Source organism: Leptopilina heterotoma, unplaced genomic scaffold, assembly GCF_015476425.1.
Source record: "Leptopilina heterotoma isolate Lh14 unplaced genomic scaffold, ASM1547642v1 Lhet_177, whole genome shotgun sequence".
Classification (NCBI taxonomy): Eukaryota; Metazoa; Arthropoda; class Insecta; order Hymenoptera; family Figitidae; genus Leptopilina; species Leptopilina heterotoma.
In genome coordinates this window covers 565,910-587,441 of record NW_025110893.1, presented here as the reverse complement: position 1 = coordinate 587,441, position 21,532 = coordinate 565,910, and the positions used below count along the sequence as shown (strand labels likewise).

At 27.7% G+C, this 21,532-nt stretch overlaps 2 protein-coding genes across 6 annotated transcripts; one reads left to right on the top strand and one right to left on the bottom strand.

The window, feature by feature from the left end:
- Positions 1-1,991: 1,991 nt before the first annotated feature.
- On the bottom strand, positions 1,992-4,180 carry LOC122499857 (GPN-loop GTPase 1). Of its 2 annotated transcripts, none has more exons than XM_043608392.1 (5): positions 3,967-4,180; positions 3,418-3,620; positions 2,930-3,294; positions 2,585-2,814; positions 1,992-2,430 (listed from the first exon to the last, which is right to left on the bottom strand). In XM_043608392.1, the coding sequence occupies exons 2-5, from the start codon at positions 3,593-3,595 to the stop codon at positions 2,094-2,096; spliced, it is 1,110 nt and encodes a 369-aa protein (XP_043464327.1). In that variant the 5' UTR covers positions 3,596-3,620; positions 3,967-4,180; the 3' UTR covers positions 1,992-2,093. The 2 variants fall into 2 exon arrangements, with proteins under 2 accessions (XP_043464327.1, XP_043464326.1); XM_043608391.1 differs by having other exon boundaries at positions 1,992-2,433; positions 3,967-4,179.
- Positions 4,181-5,193: 1,013 nt separating this feature from the next.
- LOC122499856 (histone-lysine N-methyltransferase SETD2) lies at positions 5,194-21,401 on the top strand. Of its 4 annotated transcripts, none has more exons than XM_043608390.1 (14): positions 5,194-5,802; positions 7,894-9,449; positions 11,603-12,268; positions 12,463-12,582; positions 12,712-12,840; positions 12,917-13,118; positions 13,266-13,363; positions 15,147-15,315; positions 15,555-16,170; positions 16,305-16,359; positions 16,491-16,849; positions 17,061-17,815; positions 20,340-20,672; positions 20,822-21,401. In XM_043608390.1, exons 2-14 carry the CDS (start codon positions 7,915-7,917, stop codon positions 20,975-20,977), a joined length of 5,193 nt encoding a protein of 1,730 aa, XP_043464325.1. In that variant the 5' UTR covers positions 5,194-5,802; positions 7,894-7,914; the 3' UTR covers positions 20,978-21,401. The 4 variants fall into 4 exon arrangements, with proteins under 4 accessions (XP_043464325.1, XP_043464321.1, XP_043464322.1 ...); XM_043608386.1 differs by having other exon boundaries at positions 16,467-16,849; XM_043608387.1 differs by having other exon boundaries at positions 11,603-12,272; positions 12,467-12,582; positions 16,467-16,849.
- Positions 21,402-21,532: the final 131 nt, after the last annotated feature.

The following is a 21,532-nucleotide window of genomic DNA, read 5'->3' as shown; positions in this document are numbered from 1 at the left end:
TTCAAAAATGTTATTATGTATACCGAGCATACATTCTCATCCCTGGAAATATTGTCACAAGTTAGTTAAAACTTGATATCTTCTAGAATATGAAAGTTTTATAACTCGAGAATGGATTGCTCAAGTGATATATTATCAGTTAAAAAAATTCACTGACTGATACAGAATAATAAAGAAACAAATGAAAATAACATATTTTTAAGTAGAAATTAAAAATATACTTTTTATTCCACAGGCAGAAACAAGAATTTCAGATAGCAGAAGGCAAGCAGTGAAATATAAAAATAGAGAAATTTATCCAAAAGGTAAAAATGGTGCATAATCAAGGAAATCAGGGCCAAATTAAAATTGGTCAGGGATTTTTATTAAAAGTACGGACAAAAATTAAATTTTTAGAATTTATAAGAAAATTCTTAATTTTTGTGTCTTTTTTGTTTGCCTCACTTACATAACTTAATTCTTGAAGAACTATCATAAAATTATTATTTAGAAATTATTTCAATTATTTTTAATATTTACTATTTTAATAACATTTTCTAAAATAATTTAATTATTTACACAAAATTTTAATAAAAATTTCACAGGATTTCAATTACTTACCAACTTTTCATAAATTTTTTCGAACTAACTCAATTATTTTTAATTTTTTAATGAAATTTCTCGAAAGAATTCAAATATATTCATAGAATTGAAAAAAAATAGTTTTGAGAAATTCAATTATTTCGAAAAATTCTTTTACAGATTCCATTATTTAAAAAAATACATTAATACATTTTTCTTGTGGAAATTCAATTATTTAAAAAAATTTGAATAAAATTCTTCACAAGAAATTAATTATTTTCATAAATAATAATATTTTTCTCCGAAATTAAATTATTCCCACAAATAAAATTTTTCACATGAATTCAATTCTTTAAAAAAAAATTTAATAAAAATCATTTGTAAGAATTCAATTATTTACATAAACAACAAAACTTATCCCAAAATTTCAATTATTTTTTATTCAATTTTAAATAAAATGATAGAAAATTGCATTTATTCTTAAAATTTTTTTTAAATTCGACAAACAAATTCAATTATTCTTAACAATTTTGAAAAAATTCAATTTCAAAAAAATATTCAATTATTTAATAAATTATTTATTTTTGTATTAAAATAATTGAATTCTGGAAAAATTTCTAATAAAATTGTCAAAATAAAATTAAAATATTTTTGAAAAAATTAATTCTCAGAATTAGTTCATTCAAATTTTGTAAAATTCAATAAATTTTCAATATTTTCGATTACATATTTCCGAAAATTCAAATACATACAAAAAAAATAGCATTAAAATTTTTAATTAAAATTCTTCAAAAGATTTATTATTTTTTCTATTTAATTATACAAAAATTTTGTTTAAAACTTCAATTATTTTCGAAAAATGACATTTTAGACTTACTAAAATTTCAAAGAAATCATTTATAATTAAAATTCTTCAAAAATTTGATTTTTTGAAAAGATTTTTCCAAATTTCATTTATTTTTCAAAGATTTTACCAAATTTCAATTATTTTTTTAAAAAAATTTTACCAAATTTCAATTTTTTGGACATATTTTAATTGTGTGTAATTGTAAACATATTGTCTTTCAAAAATTATTTAGAAATATTTTTTTAAAATAATTAATTTTAAGATTTTTTTATTAAAATTTTTGAAAATATTCTACCTTAATATCTTCAAAAAGAAAAATGAACAGTTTAAATTGTTATAAAAAATTGAATTTTTGTATTGAAATAATTGAATTCTCGAAGAAGTTTCGGAAAGTTATTAAAAATTAATATAGATAATTGATTTAGAGATGAAGTTTAGTTCAAAATTATGAAAAGTAATTTAATTTTGAAAGGGTTATAGTCGTAATTTTTAGAAATTAATCAATTTCAGAAGTTGAAATTTTTAAAATTTTATTTCCCGTGAAAAAAGAAATAAGAAGTATTTAAATATTTATTTAGCAATATTTGGAAGAATTTTTTATTAGAGAATAAAATATATTAAACAAGTAAAATACAGTAAAACTTTATAAAAAAATAAGTATTTTATACTTTTTTTGGTAGGAATTTCAATTTTGTTTGCTTGTCCCAGGCATGAATTCACGTTTTTTTCTATCTTGACTTTTTTGATGACTTTCAATAAAACTGTGAAAAGTTGAATCTTCTTCCTTTTCTTTTTGTTTTTCATGATCATTGATTGTCTCTTCTTCTCCTTCATCATCGCTTGACTCATTCCCAGGATGTTTTAAATAGATGTCAGAAACTTCCCTTCCGGTATTAACTGACAGCACAAGTGGTACCGATTCTCCCATAGCATTTTTCATTGCATTCTTAAGTTGCATTTCCTTTTCTTCTTCAATTTTCTTCGCTTGATTCTTATGCAGTTTTTCCAGTTCAACTTTATAGCTTCTTTAAAAAAAAATACAATCGTTTAAAGAATTATACCAGTTAACATATAGAACATAAATAACAAAGAAGTACATTTTTCATTTTGTTATTTTGTTATTTGAAAGAAACAGAATATATATCATTTAACGAAAAATAAAAACTCATAACTTACGTCAAGTATTCTTTTTCAGCTTCTTTAACCAATTTGAAGAATTCATCAATTCCTGTCCCAACCATAGCGGATACGCCACAGCATCTTAAATTGCAATAGAATTCGTCTAATGCAAGAGCCATACTGCGAGTCAAATTACTAATATAACTAGTTTGTGACTCCAAAGCTTGTTCGAAGGCATCGAAATCCGTCATCCACTCCACTGCGTATGCGTTTGAAACAATGTCAATCTGCAAATGAAAACGGCTACTTGGTGATTTTTGTTGATTCCAAAACCAACTGAGTCTTAAAAGTTTCGAAATATCGGATCGGTAATAAGAAAATAAAATAAATAAAGTGACTTACCTTATTCATAACAACGACGAACGGTAACTTTGTCTTGTATAATATTGAACATGCATACAGCATATTTGACATGAACGTTACAGGTTTATAACTTCTGACTGTATCCATTACGTAGACAACGATAGTTGGGAAAGAGGACGCCAATAAGTCTGTTATAATTGAGCCGCTGGCTGACCAAGTAAATACTTCAATTTGTCCAGGTGTATCCAAAATTACGTAATCATGATCTTTTCCCGCATTAGCAATGAGTTTCACAACTTGGTCGAATTTCGTTGAAAATAAATTTAATGCTGTCACTATACCACCATTTGGACCCAAACCGTATTGTTTCATAACCTCTTTATAATTAACAGTATCTCGAATATCTGAAATTAGTTATCAAACAATTAAAATATGTAGCAGGAAATGCATATTTTATCCGCAACATTCGTGATTCTAATGTATTTTATCTGAATTATACTATTAAATATAGAGTCAAAAATTCATACCAACATTAACAGGATAAGACACCTCCAAACAAGCTGGATCCAAGTTTATAACATAAGGCTTATTTGTTTGAAAAAGATCGGAAACAATTCTTTTTACAAATGTTGTCTTGCCAGATCCTGCCATTCCCAGAACAATAATGCAACAGGGCTTTTTTGGAGGATTTGAATCCGTCTCCATTGCAGTTTCCTTAATATTTTCTTTACTAATTTAACAAGAAATTTATTTTTTTTAGCAATTAGAATATAAATAATAAAATTTTGCAATTGTGCATTAATTGCAATCTACCAAAATATAAAAATCTGCACTTTTTGATTTTTTTGAAGAGTCATAATATATTCGTTCAGCTTGATAGTTTTTAATAAAATACGGGTTATATTTCAAGTCTGACTGATACCTAAAAGACTGACAAATTTCACATTGAATAGTTTGTCGTGTAGAGTTAATTTCAACATAATTTAACAATATTCCCGGCTTTTCTCACTTTCGTATTAAATTAAATTTCCTCTGAAAAGGTTAATGTAAACAAATTTAAAGCTTCTATAACTTACTGACTGATGATTGTTCGTTATAACTTCGTATTAATGCACACAATTCTAAAACAATTTTAGAATGTCATTCGCAAGTATATAAGCTCAAAATAAAACAATTCGTTTTATATGTCATGCAAATAAATATTTTAGAGCAATTCAAATAACTTGTTCAACAGCCAAAACTATTTACTTTTCATCATTTTATAAACAACACGTGGGTATAGAAATGTTATGGTGTGTCCCCAATAGGAAATTAACGGCCTTTCTCCAATATGATCCCTTGGCAGCGTTTTGCGTTGCGTTTTGTAACTAGGCTATGAGTGTGAGAGAAATACATTTAACACTTTTCACTTCACAGGAACTTCAAAATATGCTAAAATTGAAATGCGCTCATAAACTTTAAATTTTATATAAAAAAAAATATATCATATAATAATAATAATTATAAAGGCCAACGCAGAATAGAATCTTTAACCGGAACCGCAATCGTAAGCGTAAGAATGAGTTAGAGAAGGATAAACAATATGCCTATCCTTCTTTAACTCATTCTTACGGTTACGCTTACGATTGCGGTTCCGGTTACAGATCTATTCTGCGTTGGCCTTTATATAATATTCTAACGGATATCACAACTATGCAACTAAAAATGGCTATCACAGCAAGGCCGACAACCAGATGGCGTATCGCTATATTTTCATCTGGCAAGAGACCGATCTCTCCCTCTATTTTCTTTCTTTGTCTCTCTTAAAAAGGCCAACGCAGAATAGAAACTTTAACCGGACCGCAATCGTAAAGAATGAGTTAGAGAAGGAGAAGTATGTTGTTTATCCTTCCTATGGCGAACATACATAGGAAGGATGTTTTGTTTCGTTTTGCGTTTTGCTTCGTTTTGCGTTGCGTTTTGTAACTGGGCCATGAGTGCAAATAGAGCGAACATATTGCTCCATCTCTCTCACACTCATGGCCTTTTACATCCCGTTCAATAAGGCTATTGTGGAATCAACCTTAAGGTTGAGTTCACAATAGCACTTTTGAACGGAAAGTAACGTAACGCTACGTACAATGTTTCGTTATGTTACGTTCCGTTCAAGGTGTTATTGTAGACACAACTTGAGAAATAAAAGAACACAGACATCTTCTGTCATTTTCTTTTGCACGTCCTGCTGCCGTCTCGCATTCACACTCTGCTTTGGCCGCCCAAACGCTGTGTTGCGATCCCGGCCTAATTCTAAAACAGCCAAATGGCTAGCCTTGCTTCTTCATAGTGAAAGTCGCCAAAGGTTTCGCCTGTATGTATATGTACGAAAAAAAGTACATAGTCGTTGATTTGGTGGATTTTATAAAAGAGTAAAATAAAATATTATAATTTTCTAGTAATCAATTACGCATCTCAAGTTTTTGTCTCAAAAGAGCTTAAAGCAAAGCTATCTTAAGTTTGAAAAATTATTCATTTTCACTGCATTAATGAGATCTTGAATTGTTTGCGATACTTGATGTACTAAATTTAATGATTTCTTTACAAGCAGATTAATGTATGAACGAATCAAGTAGTTGAAATAATTTAACAATCAATTCAAAGTTATGAGTTTGTAAACGTAGATATGCGGACATGAGAAGGAAATTAGCTGTGAATCATTGACTAGGAAGTCGTGAAATTTATCTTTTTATACTTCGAAATAGTGAATATTATTCTAGTCTCTGTCTCTTAAGTAGAAAAATTTATTTCCGAAAAATCGTTTTCATCTCACTCGGATTCACTCTCAGAAAGCTTGACATCTATCAAATGCTTTTTTTATAATTGAGTCAAATGTAATGACTGCATTAAAATCGAGTTCATTTTCATAAGGAATTTCGGTGAGTATTTGTTTCATACATTTTTTATTTTTTTATAAAAAGAACAATTCATTTGGATCTGCGGCTGCTTCATAATAAAAAAATTATAAATTGCACTTTTGTATTTAGAAAAACAGAAGTGGAAGGATTTTTAATAAATAAAAGATCATTGCTACTAATTTGTTATCGACAACAAAATTTTCACATTTAAATTTTATTTTCCGAAATTCATCTTGCAACTTTTATTACCTTCAGATTTGTTTATCAGATAAAGTCGAATATTTTAAAACTTGTTTAGTTTTACAATTTATTATTATAATTCTCCTCTGACTTTCCGATAACGTCATTCGAAGAATTTTGGAAGAATAAAATATCGATTCGCTCCTTACGGCAAAATGCCAATTCTGCGAAATATATTGAAACAGAATTACAAAAGGGTTGCCACAGGTCAGGGGATTCAGAGAAAAGTCAGACATTTTAATTAAAAGTACTGGAAAAAATTAAATTTTTAGAATTCATGAGAAATCTCCGAATTTTTGTGTCTTTCTTGTTTATCTCATAAACTATGAAATTACCACGAATTCTAATAAAAAACCTTCAATTTTTTTTATTTCAGAGAAGAATTTCTTTTTAACGAACTTAATTCTCGAAGAACTATCATAAAATTATTCCTTTAAAAATTTAATTTAATTAATATAATTATTTATGAATAATTTATAAATTTATAATATATTTTATTTTTATAATATAAATTTATAATAATTAACAAATAATTAACTTAATTTAAACAATTTTCATAAGTAGATGAACTTCAAAAGGTTTCAATTTGAAGTTTTATACAATTTGAATTTTGAATGAATTCAATTAGAAATTTTAAAAAACTTAGATTTTTGAAAAATTATAATATTTCAAATTCTCCTGAAATTAGTTACATTTTTCAAAAATTTTTCTCAATTCAATGATTTTCAATTTCTACTATTTTAATAAAATTTTCCAAATGAATTCAATTATTAAAAAAAAATTCTACGTAAACATTTAATTATTTTCATAAATAATCAAAAATTCACAGGAATTCTATTATTTACAATTTTTTTTATAAATAATTGAATTCTTTTGGAAAATTTTATTAAAATAGTAGATATTGAAAATCATTGAAATGATGAAAATTTTTGAAAATAATTAAAATTTTGACAATAATTTTATTAAAATATAATTATTCTTAAAAATTTTAGTAAATTTAAGGTGGCAAGCCTAGTTGTAACGCGCAAAAATTGACCATTTTCATGAATTAAATAAAACAATTTATTGTCTAAAAGTACACAATTTAATCTACAAATTCCGATAATAAATTTTTAAAAACTGTAAGTTTTTCATAAAAAAATAAATCCTTCTATGAAAGACTAGATTATCTTCTACTTTAACTAAATTCGTTTGAATCCTCGAGTAACAAGTTTCAAGGGGATCAGAACAATTATTTTTTATATGTCAAATTTTTATGTTGTTAAAATCATTGAATCACTTTAGATACATCTTAAAGAAGAGAAATTCGAAATTAATTTTTTTTGTGCCGGTGTTACAGGAAAAATATAGCGAATGTGATTGGAGGTGATGGCCATAGCGTCGTCAAGGAATTTGTATGATTTTGGCCAAAAATGCATAAATTTTACAATTTACAATTTTATATTAATTTTGAATTTCATAACTTTAAAAACTCCCGTGTAAATATTTTTAGACAAATCTGTCAATTTTGAAAAAATTTGTCCGTCATATAGATTATGCCATTTTTAATTTTGAAAATCTGACATCAGATTCGTAATCAGCGACCCCGAAAATCCCCGAGTAACAAGTTTCAAGGAAATCCGAAATTTTTATTAAAAATTCACCATTTTAGATCCGCCATTTTGAATCCGCTAATTTAATTTTTTTTATATAAAACTAACTTTGAAATCGGACTACGTTTTTCTCTTTAGATACATCTTAATGAAGAGAACCAACCACAGGGCAGTCGTGGCAATCGAGATTTAATTTTTTTTGTGTGCCATGTATTCGGTAATAAGGCTGAATATTCTATACAAGACAAGTTTTAATACATAATTTCTTAACTCTTTTCAGGTGAAAATATAAATTTCGGAAATGGCACGCCGTAGAAAAAACGAAGCAAAACCAAGTGTAAAATCGCCACAAAAATGTGTAGCGGTTCGAAAATCCAGTCGACAAATAGCAAAGAAGCAGCAGCAGGAGCAAAAGGTTAATGGCGATGTTGTACAATCTAGTTCCAATAATTCCGATGATTCAAAAGACAGTCACGACGAAACAGAAGAGAAATTATCAAATTCGAAATTAATTTCCGATGTTCAGAAAAAATTGCAAAAATGTCGTCGACCACTAAACTGCGAAGAGACTATCACCACTAATGAAGTAATCACTTTCAAGGAAGAAGATAGACAAAACGAAATAGAAATTCTCGCAGAAAGCCAGTCAAAAGAAGAAGAGAAATATTCAAAAGATTTACTTCTATGTCTTTCAAGTCCAAATAACGAAGCTCGTAACAATAATACATCCCAGGAAATATGGTCCGAAGACGTTATCGAGGAAACAATTATTTGCGAGGAAATGGAAGTTGAAGAAATCATCACCGATGGAAATTCACAAGACAATAGTGTTGTCGTTGAGCAGGTATTAGTTGTTAACGAACCAGAGTTCGATAATAAAAATGTTGTCGAATTTACTGTGATACAAAATGCAGATGGAACAGAATCAATGCTAATGACTTCTCAGCTTGAAAATATCACTCAACAGGACTGTGAGAATGAAAATATTTCTCAAAATATCGAAAAAGATATCGAAGATTTACGAATGGATGACCTCGATATTTCAACAGAGCAAAGCAATAAAGATGAAACTAAATTTGAATTTGAGAATGAAGTAATAGAGGAAATGAAAATTATCGATTCTAATAACTGTAATTATATCTCTAGTGAAACTGATGTTAATTTTGAAAAAAGTGATGAACAACCACAAACTCTAGGTTTACTGGATAATTCATCGAATGAAAGCAGCTACAAAGGACAAGTATCTGATTTTAAAGATAGTGCTGAAAATCTACAAAATTCACAGGAATCGGAAATATTTATCGATTCCTGTGTAGAGAATTCTAGCGAAAAATTAATTCTTACAAAGAAAATGCTACTATTAAAGCATGATGATAAATCAAGCCCTTTGGATAAAATGAAACAATTAAAAATTCATGACCACATTAATTGTGATTCAGTATCAGAGGAGGATACAAGCTCTCAAATTGTTGCTGGGGAGAAAGAAACTCAAGGCAATGAAAAATTAGACAATTGCCAATTCAAAAATGAAAATAGTTCCAAAACTTTAACTCAGTCGCAAATTGAGGAACATTCGCAAGACAGTGAGGCGGATAGAAAGCAAGATGTTGAAGACGCTAAATTGTCGAGTGGCAGTGAAAATAGTAGCGATACTAGTTATAAATTTCCAGATTCGAATCCCGAGAGTAAAAATACACAAAATTCGAATGAAGTTGATAAAAAGGGTGAATTTCGATGCCGGAGCGGAAGTATCGATACAAGCATGGAATCCACTTCTAATAGTTCTGGAGTTCGTCGTAGTACTCGAATTCGAACTATAGGATTAATGAAACAAAGGTATATTAAATTTTTTACTATTTACTTGCAATTTATTGTCATAACCACCATAAATAACTGGCAACAATTCGCGAGCTTGAGCGCGGCTAAGTTTTTACTCCCTTTTGGAAATAAAATTAGCAATTTTAAAAATAATAGTACGCAAAAATTTTTAATTCAAATTTATTTTCATAAAAATAAAATATGAATTGAAATATAGTTTTAATATTATTATAACTATAATATCATATATTCTGACATAGGAAATTCAAGGAAAAGTCAAGGATTTTTATTAAAAGCTGAAAAAAATTAAATTTTTAGAATTCATAAGAAATCTCTTAAGGTCATGTTATTCAGTGGTCACGTGCCCCATATACTTTACTATGGAAAAAATTCACACTGAATAACATGACCTTAATTTGAAATTTTATAAAATTTTAATGTTAAATAAATTTAATTTGTAATTTTAAAGAATACTTAAATTTTTGAGAAATTTTAATAATTCAAAATCTTCTAAAATTAGTTGAATTTGTCAATATATATTTAATTAATTATTAAAAATAATGGATTTATAGAAGAATTTCCTTCTTGATATAAAATTGTACGCAAACATTTAATTATTTTCATAAATAATAAAATTCTTCTTCGAAATTCAATTATTTTCACAAATTTTAATAAAATTCTTGGCAAAATTTCAATTATTTTCAAAAACTTTTCTCAATTCAATCAAATTTTTTACAGAGATTCAATTATTTTTGATACAATTGTAATCTAACTTCTCGAAAAATAAAATTATTCTTAAAAATTTTATTTAAATTCATCAAAAGAATTTTATTTATTTAAAAAAATTTTAATAAAATTCTTTATGAGAGTTCAATTTTAAGAAATATTCAATTATTCAATAAATTAATTACTTTTGCATTTAAATAATTAAATTCTAGTAGAGTTTTTTTATAAAAATTGATTTTTTAATGTAAATTTAATTGAAGACTTTCCGAATAATTGAAATTTTGTAAAATTGAATTGTAAACAAATGAATTTAAAAATTGTCAAAGCACTTTTTCAAAAAATATTAAAAATAACTGATTTAAAGAAGAATTTTAGTTAAAATTGTAGAAAATAATAATTGTATTGAAATGATGAAAATAATTTTGAAGAAGTTACAATAAAGTTCTTCGTAAGAATTCAATTATTTTTGACAATTTTAATACAATTCGTTGTAAGAATTCAATTATTTTTAAAAATGTTGTATAAAATTTTTCGAATCAATTCAAGTATTTTAAAAAATGTTGATAAAATTCTCCGCAAAAATTTCAATTATTTTCAAAAATTTTTCAAAAGAATTCAATTATTTAAAAAAAATTTAATGAAATTCTGCTCAAACATTTAATTATATTTAAAAAAAATTAAAATTTCATGAGGAATTCAATTATTTACAACTTTTTTTATAAATTTCTTTCCAATAATTTCTTTATTTTCATAAATAATAAAACTCATCACAGAATTTCAATTACTTTAAATTCAATTATAATAGAATTTCTCAAAAAATGTCATTGTTTTTAAAAATTTTATTACAATTTCTCAAATGAATTGAGTTATTTAAAAATTTGTTTTAATAAAATTTTTTATGAGAATTCAATTTACTGAAGCATTCAATTATTCAATAAATTATTTAATTTTTGTATTTAAATAATTGAATTCTAGTTGAATTTTCTAATAAAAATTGATTTAAAAATTAATTTCATTAAAAATTTTATAGATAATAATTAAATATTAAAAGCATTTTATAGCATGAATTTTTAGAAATATTTGAATTCTGAAAAGGTTTTAATTTAAAATCTTTGTAAATTAAAAGTTTATTTAACAATTCTGTAAAATTAATTTTTTTTTCAAAATTAATTGAATATTTTAGAAATTTTTTGAAGTTATTTTCTAATATATATTTAATTGCAGAATTTTCGTATAATTGAAATTTCGTAAAATTGAATTGTAAAGAAATGGATTTGAAAATTGTCAAAGAACTTTTTTGAAAATTTTTAAAAATAGTCCGTAATTTTCCATTTTTGGTCCGTAAAGTCCGTATTTTTAAATATTTTCGGAAAACCAGTTTTTTTAATTATGTAATATTTTAATAATTAATACTTTAACTTTTTCTACTTTGTTTATGTTTTTAGATCACGTGGAAGAGGTTTGGTGACAAAACCAAACGTGGATATGTCGAGAACAGCTTTTCAACAAGATCGGGACAAAACAAGCAGCAGTAACTCTCCAATAACTACAGAGCAAAAAGATATTTCAGACAATGTATCTGAGACTCAGTCTGATAAAGAAAATTGTAATTACAAATTGATGTCATCCACTGATTCCTTAATCAGCTTGTCAGCTAGTAATACGACCACCGGTTACGATTCTGATTCCTCGAAACCCGTGAAAGTTAAATCGCGGTGGCGTAGATCAAGTGAATTGGAAATGGGTGGAACGAGTTCATTTTCAGGAGCACGAATCGGTACAAACTTTAAATTTTCTGCTGGAGGTATTTCCGGTGCTGCTTTAACTGAGTCCAGAGCAGAAGCAGGAACAGATGAAGATGCATTTATATCTGATTCTCTTGGGAAAATGGAAAATTCTGTTGTGTCACCTTCGTCTAATGCAGAAAGTGTACGTCCTTCAGACTCTTGTGAAAATAGAAGTAACACCACTTCACCTATAACTACAGAAATTCCAAAGATTGTAGGTGCTAAAATTTCATTGCCAATGGTTTTGGAAGTAAAAGACAGGGAAATGGAAGAAAGATTAAGTCAATTTGAGAACCTTAAAGAGAACCTCTATCTTACCGAAAGGTTTGTCTTCTTGCCTTTATCATTTATTATACATAAAGATTTACATTTAAAATTGCTATTAGGTTTCTTTATAAAAAACAGAATTGTAACTTATTCTTTAATATTTAATTACTATATAATATATTTAAATATATAATAAAATATTGAAATAAAAAAATTTTGAAAATATTTAATTATTAATTATTATTTAATAGATTCACAAACAAAGAACATAAAAGAATGGTGTGTGATTGTTTTTTAACGGAGGAGGAAATCGAGCGAGGCGAATTAGGTTGCGGAGAAGATTGTCTCAACAGGCTTCTTCTTATCGAATGGTTTGTAGAAAATTTACTAACTTGATTTTATTTTTGACATTTTTTAATAATAATAATAATAATACTAATAATAATAATAATAACTATTATTATTTCCAACGTTATAATTTTTTTTGTAAACAATTTTAGTGGATCTAGATGCGTTGTTGGAAGCAGATGTACCAATAAACGATTTCAGAACTGCGATTACGCCAAATGCGAAGTTTTTCGAACTGAAAAGAAAGGATTCGGTCTTCGAGCTACAGCTGATCTTGATGCGTGGGTTTTTTTTTTTTGCTTTATAATCGGTTAAATGTTTTTTTTTTATAATATTAAATTGTTACGTGTATTACAGAGGAGAATTCATAATGGAATATGTGGGAGAAGTCGTTGATCCTAAAGATTTTCGTAAAAGAACCAAGGAGTATTCAAAAGATAAAAATAGACATCATTATTTTATGGCTTTAAAATCTGATCAAGTTATTGATGCTACTATGAAAGGGAATATTTCTCGTTTTATAAATCATAGTTGTGATCCGAACGCAGAGACACAAAAGGTAAATATTTAATTTAATCATTTAGGCTGGATCTCTTAAAACTTGAAGATCCTCTTAAGAATTTCCAACATTTTTATGTTTTGAGTAATTTCTAGAGATTGCGAAAGTTGGAAATAAATTAATAATTAATATATAATATTATTCTAGTGGACTGTAAACGGAGAGTTAAGAATTGGATTTTTTATTAAGAAATTTATAGCAAATGGAGAAGAAATTACTTTTGATTACCATTTCCAACGTTATGGGTTAGTATATCTAACTAGTATGCTTGTTTACTTGAAATTATAGATTACAGGCTTTGTACTCATCTATTAAAACCTACCAATTACTACTTTTCTTACGATTTGATACTATTTTATTTAAATTTGTTACTCTAAAAACTACTTTTTTCTACGTTTCTTTCTGAACGACTCAATATTATTTTCAAAAATTTTTTTAAATTCAATTATTTTCAATATCCACTATTTTTAATAAAAAATTTACAAAGTCCTTCCCAAAAATTAAATTTTTTTATAAATAATAAAATTCTTCTCAGAAATTATTTTTAAAAATTCTAATAAAATTCGTTAGAAAAATTCAATTATTTTCATAATTAATAAAACTTATCACAGGATTTCAATTATTTTTAATACAATTTTAAATAAATTCCTCGAAAAATGCAACTAGTTTTGAAATTTTTATTAAAATTCTTAGAAAGAATTCAATTATTTTAAAAAATTTTGATAAAGTTTTTTTCAAGAATTCAATTTTAAGAAAAAATTCGATTATTTAATAAATTATTTATTTTTGTATTTGCATAATTAAATTCTCGTAGAGAATATAAATAGGAAAATTTCCCAAAAGAATTCAATTATTTAAAAAATTTTAATAAAATTCTACGCCAACATTTAATCATTTTCCTAAAATAATAATTACAATTATACAGAAATTCAATTATTTACAAATTTTCTTTATAAATTTCTTCTTAATAATTCAATTGTTTTTATAAATAATAAAATTTTTACAAGATTCAATTATTCTCGTAAAAAATAAAATTTTTTTTAGGAATCCATTATTTTCATAATTCATAAATAATAAAACCTTATGCAGAATTTTAATTATTTTTTATACAATTTTAATCAAATTCCGCAAAAAATATAATTATTATTAAAAATTTTATTTAAATTCGTCCATTTTATTACTTTCAAAAGTAATAAAATTCTTCGCAAAAATTCAATTATGTTCAAAAATTTTTTAATTCTTTTAATGAAGTCAAATTGTTTTCAATACAATCTCAATAAAATTCAATAATAAAATTTTTAATTATAATTCTTAACAGACACGATTATTGTAAAAGGTTAAAGAACATTGTTTATTTAATTTAATTATTTTCAAAGTTTTCAATTAAAATTATTAAGAAAACTACATTATTTTCAAAAAACTTCAATTGTTTTAGTGAATAATAAAATTCTTCGCAGGGAATTCAACCAAAATTCATTTTTCAATCAAATTTTAATAGAAAATTCTACGAGAATTCAATTATTTATAAATAAAAATAAATAATTGAATTTTTCTTAAAATTAATGTTTTATAAAGAATTTTATAAACAAATTTTTAAATAATTGAATTCATTCAACGAATTTAAATAAACTTCTTAAGAATAATTGGATTTTTTGAGCAATTCAATTAAAAATAATTAAAATTCTGCAATGAGTTTTATTATTTATGAAAATAATTCAATTAGGTATTGTGAAGAATTTTTTATTAAAAATTGTAATATTTTAAGATTTTTTAAATTTATAGTTTTTGAAAAAGTTTATGCAAAATTATATTTTCATAAATAATTGAATTCCTGGGAAAGTTTTATATTTATGAAAATAATTAAATGTTTGCGTTGAATTTTATTAAAAAATTTGTGTACTGGTTATATTTTTGTTAGTAATTGTTCCGTAATTTTTCATTTTTGGTCCGTAAAATCCGTACCTATTTTTAAATACTTTCACTGGTTCGAGCCTTGAATTTAAATAAAAAATTGTGAAATCATAACAGGAAAGAAGCACAGAAGTGTTTTTGTGAAGCTACAAACTGCCGAGGATGGATAGGAGAAACTCCTGAGGAAGAAAAAGAAAAGACTGAAAAGAAAGAAAAGCGCGAAAAGGATGTAACAAGAAAGAAGAAGGAAGAGAAGAAACCTACCGATTTTATGGAAGATGAAGATGTATGTAACACATTATTAAATAATTTATTTAAAAAAGAAATTTATTTTATGAAAGATTTATTCTCTAATGACGCATTATGTAATTTAAAATTATTATTTATTTTTATTTATGTTAAACTAAATCTAAAAGAAAATAAATATTAAAAAAATTTCAATTGCGTCATTAGGGACACACTGTTTATAAATAGAATGTCGAAACATCCAAATTTTGACAGAGACGAACCTATTATTTGTTACAGCTGGAGGAGGAAATTGATAAACTTTGCTCCGGTGGATTAAAGAATAGAAATCATACTTTAAATTTAAGTCGTTTAATGGTTCGCAGTAGAGAATTAGAGCATCGAACACGCCTTTTACGCGTCATACAAAATGGAGAGCAGCCATGTCGCAGATTATTCCTCGATTATCATGGTCTGCGTTTAATATGGAGTTACATGATGGATGTCGCTGCAGCAGAAACTGAACAAGTTCAACAATTTAGATTAGAAGTGCTAAAAACATTAACTACACTGCCAATTCCAAATAAAACTATGCTCATGGACAGTAAAGTTTACAGCGTTGTTGAAAAGTGGTCGAAACAATCATTTTCATCGCCAAGTGGCGAATCACCGGAGGACGAGCAAACAAAATTGAAAGAAGAACCAGACACCGAGAGTCCCAATAAAAGTACTAACTTGACTAACGTCAAAGAAGAAAAGGAGGAACAGGATAATAACTTGAAACAGGAAAAGGACCATGTACTTATTACTGAACTTGCCGCAAATCTTATAACAGATTGGTCTAATTTGAAGGAGGTTTTCCGGATACCAAAGAAGGAAAGGATCGAACAAATGAAGGAACATGAGAGAGAAGCAGGTTTGATATAGTCAAAAAAACTAGCTTCTTAAATTTCATAAGAAATAGTCAAATATTACGTCAGAATTTTAATTAATTATTTGCCGATTTACCAGATGCTTTGAATTAATAATAAATTTTTATCTGATTCTTAGATCGGGGATATAAAGAGGAACTCGAGAAGGAGCAGAAAAGAGAGACATACGAAAGGTAGGTTTTTCTATAAATTAAAATTTATCTTTATTCCTTTTTATCTTTTGAACAATCTATTTTCATTTCAATCATCATTTACTAATAAAAACCAAAACGTAAACTAGAAAGTTTCGTTTATCGCATTCCAGATATCGTTCTGATCGATATACTCGAAGCGAAACTGATAAACGGGACAGAAGACGAGGCCGAGAGTCACCAGACTTTGAATACAGTCGATCGAAAGACAAGAGAATTGACGAACGCTCGAATCTAATACCCGTGCCAAGGATGACAAAATATGAACGTCGACAACTATTTGCTCTGAAAGTTGCTAAGGAAGAGGAGGAGAAGCAACGTCGTCAACAGCAAGAGTTGTGGAAGGAACACGAGACCCGATGCTTGGCACTAGGAATGGATCCTCACACGACTGCTGCTCTTGATCCTCAAACTGGTTATCCACTGTTTTTCAATTCTTCGGTGGGACAGTGGCAACCTTATCCCATACAGGGTTAGTAAATTAATTTATTGAATTAATTTTCTACTTCAAATGGTAATTTTCAACATTTATCTTCTTCCTTTAATATTTACGATTGATAATTAAAGGAAGGGGATTTATCATTCGGTAATTAATGTTAAAGGTGGAAGAAGTTTTTCAACTTCTTTTTGTAATCTCTCCAAATTGATAACTTCTAGGAATAAAGGCATCAACTTATTTTCAGATGCTAGTGAACTGCAACAGCAGATGACTCCCGTTTACGTTGGAGGTTCGCAAGCAATATCCGGTACCTCGCACCAAACTCCTCCATTACACGTCCTACAAACTGGCATTTCTGTTGATATTTCGCCAAGTTTGCAGGCCGCAATGTATCCCATTAATCAAACACCAACCTACAGTCAACAGACTAGCCAATTTCCTCCCCCTCTCTCAATTCCTTCACAGCAGTTTCAGGAAAGTCCCCTTCAAATTCCAAACAATCTAGTGCAAATTCATAACGGCACTTCATCCATTCCTGTTCAAGGACAATCTCTGTTCATTGACAAATCCATTGAAAATTCTCCCTTTCAACCTGCTCATCCGGTGGAAACGCAAAAACCACCGACACAACCCGATATACCGCCTCCTTTGGATCTTCCTCCGAAGTGGAAGTGGGCAAAAGATGAGCGCGGCAGGGTTTATTATTATCATATTAAGGAAAGAGTATCTCAGTGGTTACCACCCCCTCCAGACCATATTGGCGTACAACCGGATTCATCGACCTCTTCTGATTCAAGTGAAGAATCTAGCTCGTCAAATGAAGAGGAAGAAGATGTGGAGGAGGATAAGAATTCTGATCGCACTACTGAAGATATGGATGTAGATAGCGTATGTGATGCCTCAGTAGAAGCAAAACAATCTCCTTCGAAGAAACCCGAAGTGAATTGTGTTGAAGTCAAGAAGAAGAGAGATGGATTGGTTCAGGAGAGAATCATCAGTGTAAGTATTTTTTTAATTCACTCCTTATTAATTCAAACTTTCGAGTCATCCCAAAATGCAAATATCATATGATTAGGGAAATTAAAAGTCCTTAACCCTCTGCTGAAGCTATGTAACTTATCCCCGCTTTGTCGTCAAAGAACGTAACTCCCATAGTCCCCACCAGGCGTCCAGCATGACGATTTTTGACGATAACGGTCGTTAGCATCAGCAAAGAGTTAAATACGATTGGTGGATTACATGAATTTTGCAATGAGTGACCTCCCCAGTAAAAAAAATTCGATACACGGACCGCGGAGTTCGTATACGAGCTCGGTAGCTCGTATGAGAAATATAAAAAATCTCTCATACGAGCCTTTTCCGTAATGAGAAGTGTATGGATGCTTGTATTGGAAATTGACATAAATCTGACTCCAACTGGTAGCGGAAAATCAAACTATTTAAATACCCCAATTCGATCAAAATTAACAGTGTCAAATGTAAATATATTTAATATTCGAAAATTGGAAGGTGTGAAGCTAATAAATCGTTCTAAAACTTCTTATCGGGAAGATTGTTTAGTTTCTAGATGTAACAGTATTGCAAAAAAAGACTTATTAGTATCTATACATAGATTTCCAAAACCAAATTATTGCATGGTACAAGTTGAATATTTTTTTGGAAAAGTGGAAAAAATGGATAAATTAAAGGCTTGGAAAATCGCCGTGAAATTAAATAAAGTTACAATCAAGAAAAGAGTGTGCTTTTTTGTTTTTTTTCTATGGAAGAAGTCGTATTCGCCCAAACAAAAATATTTTCTATTCTAATTAGCATTTTGGAAAAAAATTTAATATTACACGTGTATTTCGCACTATTTTGGGGTATATAAGCCGCCATGTTGAATAAGCCACGCCCTGCATGCTTCTGCCCTCTAATGGCAAATGGTTGTAACAAACGTCTTGCCCCCTGTCATTACATTACTTTTGTGGCTTTTGCATTTCCCATTTTGCAACCGCGTTTCTGCATGGATTAAAAATATATTTTGGATTTAGGTAATTAAGAAGATTTGTGTCAATGGTTCGCATTCAGATTTTGCAAAAAGTACTTCTGTGCAGAGAAAAACTCGTTCGAAAATGATTGTTTACTAATTTTACGTCATTTAAACCAGGCAGTACCGTTTTTGTAGGGCGAAAAGTGTAGGTCGCACATAACCTACAAATTTCAGAGACCATCGAACGCTCTTAAGTTCAAAACGTTCAAAAAAAAGTCTGTTTAGAATAATTTCCTCCGAATACTTGAAGTTAGACACTTTAAAAATACAAATAAGTCAAAATTAGAGAACTATAGACATTGTGAGGTGAATCCTCACTTAAATTAATGCTTGAGCACTGTACTTTGGAACGGTCAAAACCAGTCAAAACCGAACTCCCATAAGGGGTTGTCATAATATGTAAAAATCCAAATGGGGTATTGGGGATTTAAAATTGCAATGCGACACATAGTGACCATAAAGTGAACTAAAAAATGGCTGCTGTGGGTGTACAAGGTTGCAAAAATTGTTAATATTTAAAGTATTCTAATGTTTAAGAAATATTTGTTAAGATTGTTGGTCATTATTTATTTTTTTATTGAAAAACTACTTAAAATTAAAACCGAAAAGTCACAATTAAGTTTATATTTTTTTAAATTTGTACACCCATTTCGTCCATTTTTGGTGTAAAACACTAGCGACATCGAGCCCGCGGTGGTAATTTTTATTGCCAATACATGAAGAACAATAAAAAAAATTAAAAATTAACTCGAGTACTTTCCAGGGGCTCATCGTAATTCCCAGCGCCCACTCACACAATTAATAATTCCACACTCTGTGGATTATTGAAATACAAGTTGTAACTTAGCGAAATACAATTAATACGATTAATCAGTCGAAACCTAGCTTATAAAATTTATCTTTTTGGATATGTGACGCGCTCCGAAGAAAGATACTTCATAAGCAAATAATTTTAAGGTTATGTTTAAAATATTTTTTTCTTATTAAAAGTTTCTTTTTTTATTGTGTAAAACTAATATCAGTTTTCTTTAATTATTTTAAATGTAATAAAGACGTGAACATTAGTCGTTTTATATTGAGAGTTGATCTCCTTTATGTATTTTTATTTAAAAAATAGCAAACATAACCTAAAAGTTTTTGCTTTAGATACCTTTCTTCGTAGCGGATCACATATGTTTTTAATGTTTATATATTTTCTAATGGAAATTTCATCAATGTTTGATTTTTTTACTCTAAATAATGTTTTATGAATCTTTTTGTCTTACATAAAATAATTATGAAACAAAAACTTAATATTTTCAATATTTTATCGATCTTTAGTCAATCGGATTTAGTGAAGAAGCGTTACAACGAACGTTCTCTTATTCGCATTTTCTTCGAATGAAAGAAACCATTTTTTTTATTAATTTCATCTATAACGTGCAATATATAAATATGAATTTTATTTTTTTTAATAGATAACATAAATAATGAATTGGAATTTTTTGACTATAGCCACGAAGAGAAGATGATCGTATAGATCATAAGAAATATAAAGAAATGAAGGAGAAAATACGACGTCAGAAGGAAAGAGCTCGACTGAAAGATCACATTGATAAAGTTAGAAAACATCGACGTAGCAACAAATCCAAGGCTCATTTACGACACAGTATTCGACTTCAAACTGTAGCAGACGATCCTTCACTCAGTGCAGAACGTAAAATAAAGGACGCCTTTAGAATAAATATGGCTAATGTCATGGTCCACTTCCTCAATCCATATCGAAAAGGTGACTGCAAACAAGGGAGAATCACCAATACGGAAGACTTTAAACATTTAGCACGAAAGGTAATTTATTATAAATATTCTAAAAAAATAAACCTTATTCTTGTTTAAAATGTTAAGAAAAAGAATTGTATTAAAATTTAGATATTTTTTTTACGTGAACAGCAATAACAAAAATCTTATTAATGGTGTATAAAAATGTTTGTTTTCAGTTAACACATTTTGTACTAGCAAAGGAGTTAAAACATTGTAAAAGTGTGGATGAGTTGCAGTGTAATGATAATGTAAAACACAAAGCGAAAGATTTTGTACGTAAGTATATGAGCAAATTTGGAGCTGTGTACCAGAAGAGTACAGACGATGAATAATGACAGATATTGTGATGTAATTTTATTATTTATTTTTTGCGGTCATTTTATATTTATTAATTTTCACACACTACTTGATTTACGTGTGTATTGATTATTTTTCGAATTTAGATTTAGATAGCGATTAAATGAAGTACATTTTTATTATAGTATTGAGAAATACACTATAAATGACTCTTAATAGTCTGATTTCTTTTTTTAATTAATTCACTTTTGTACAGTTGTAAAATTTTTTTTGATGTTTGATTATCAACAAAATTGTTATTTTGTAAATTTTCATTTATTTTATTCAACATTATTTTAGCTCACGAATATATACTAACGTACTATTATTTTTTTTAATTGTGAAAGTATAACTGAAGTAGGTGTCAACATTATTCTTGTACATATTAAATCTTTACCATAAAAACTGATTTAAATTTAATGTGATTTATTTATTCTTGTCAAGAAATAATATGTTATCCTCTTCCTTTTAATCTCACTAGCAGTATTCGCACTCATCTACTATTTTCTACTTTTTTACGTTATGATACTATTTGGATACTTTTTTTTAGA

Bases quoted from the DNA above. Each gene is read 5' to 3' on its own strand.
- LOC122499857 (XM_043608391.1), bottom strand. From the start codon at position 3,595: ATGGAGACGGATTCAAATCCTCCAAAAAAGCCCTGTTGCATTATTGTT. The intron at 2,815-2,929 runs GTAAGTCACTTT...TTTCATTTGCAG, and splicing joins TCGTCGTTGTTATGAATAAG to ATTGACATTGTTTCAAACGC. The intron at 2,434-2,584 runs GTAAGTTATGAG...TTTTTTTTAAAG, and splicing joins GCTGAAAAAGAATACTTGAC to AAGCTATAAAGTTGAACTGG.
- LOC122499856 (XM_043608386.1), top strand. From the start codon at position 7,915: ATGGCACGCCGTAGAAAAAACGAAGCAAAACCAAGTGTAAAATCGCCA. The intron at 12,841-12,916 runs GTGGGTTTTTTT...CGTGTATTACAG, and splicing joins GCTACAGCTGATCTTGATGC to AGGAGAATTCATAATGGAAT. The intron at 16,171-16,304 runs GTTTGATATAGT...TCTGATTCTTAG, and splicing joins GGAACATGAGAGAGAAGCAG to ATCGGGGATATAAAGAGGAA.